Genomic DNA, 274 nt, shown 5'->3' on the forward strand with positions numbered 1-274 from the left:
CCAGGGCTCGGCGGCGGCGGCGGGGACGATGCCGGTCCATTCCCGGGAGAAGAAGGAGAACAACCACGATGAGATGGAGGTGGACTACGGGGAGAACGAGGGCAGCAGCTCAGAGGAGGAGGAGACCGAGAGCTCGTCCGTGTCCGAGGAGGGGGACAGCTCAGGTACCGCGGCCGCCCGCAGGGCAGCGCCTCTGAGGGGAGCGCCGCGGCCGTTGCCTCGGCGCCCGGCGCGCTGCCCCGGGGGAGAGACCGGTCCCGCCCCCCGGCTCCGG

At 73.7% G+C, this 274-nt stretch overlaps 1 protein-coding gene across 1 annotated transcript in view; it reads left to right on the forward strand.

The window, feature by feature from the left end:
* Positions 1-6: 6 nt before the first annotated feature.
* BRMS1L (breast cancer metastasis-suppressor 1-like) overlaps positions 7-274 on the forward strand; it is a 25,471-nt gene continuing 25,203 nt past the window's right edge. The window contains exon 1 of the mRNA XM_010583662.1: positions 7-164. Within this exon, the coding sequence (XP_010581964.1) occupies positions 29-164 (136 nt within the window). The 5' untranslated portion in view covers positions 7-28. The remainder of the gene's footprint in view (positions 165-274) is intronic.

Source organism: Haliaeetus leucocephalus, unplaced genomic scaffold (genome assembly GCF_000737465.1).
Source record: "Haliaeetus leucocephalus isolate CR32 unplaced genomic scaffold, Haliaeetus_leucocephalus-4.0 Scaffold932, whole genome shotgun sequence".
NCBI classification, from domain to species: Eukaryota; Metazoa; Chordata; class Aves; order Accipitriformes; family Accipitridae; genus Haliaeetus; species Haliaeetus leucocephalus.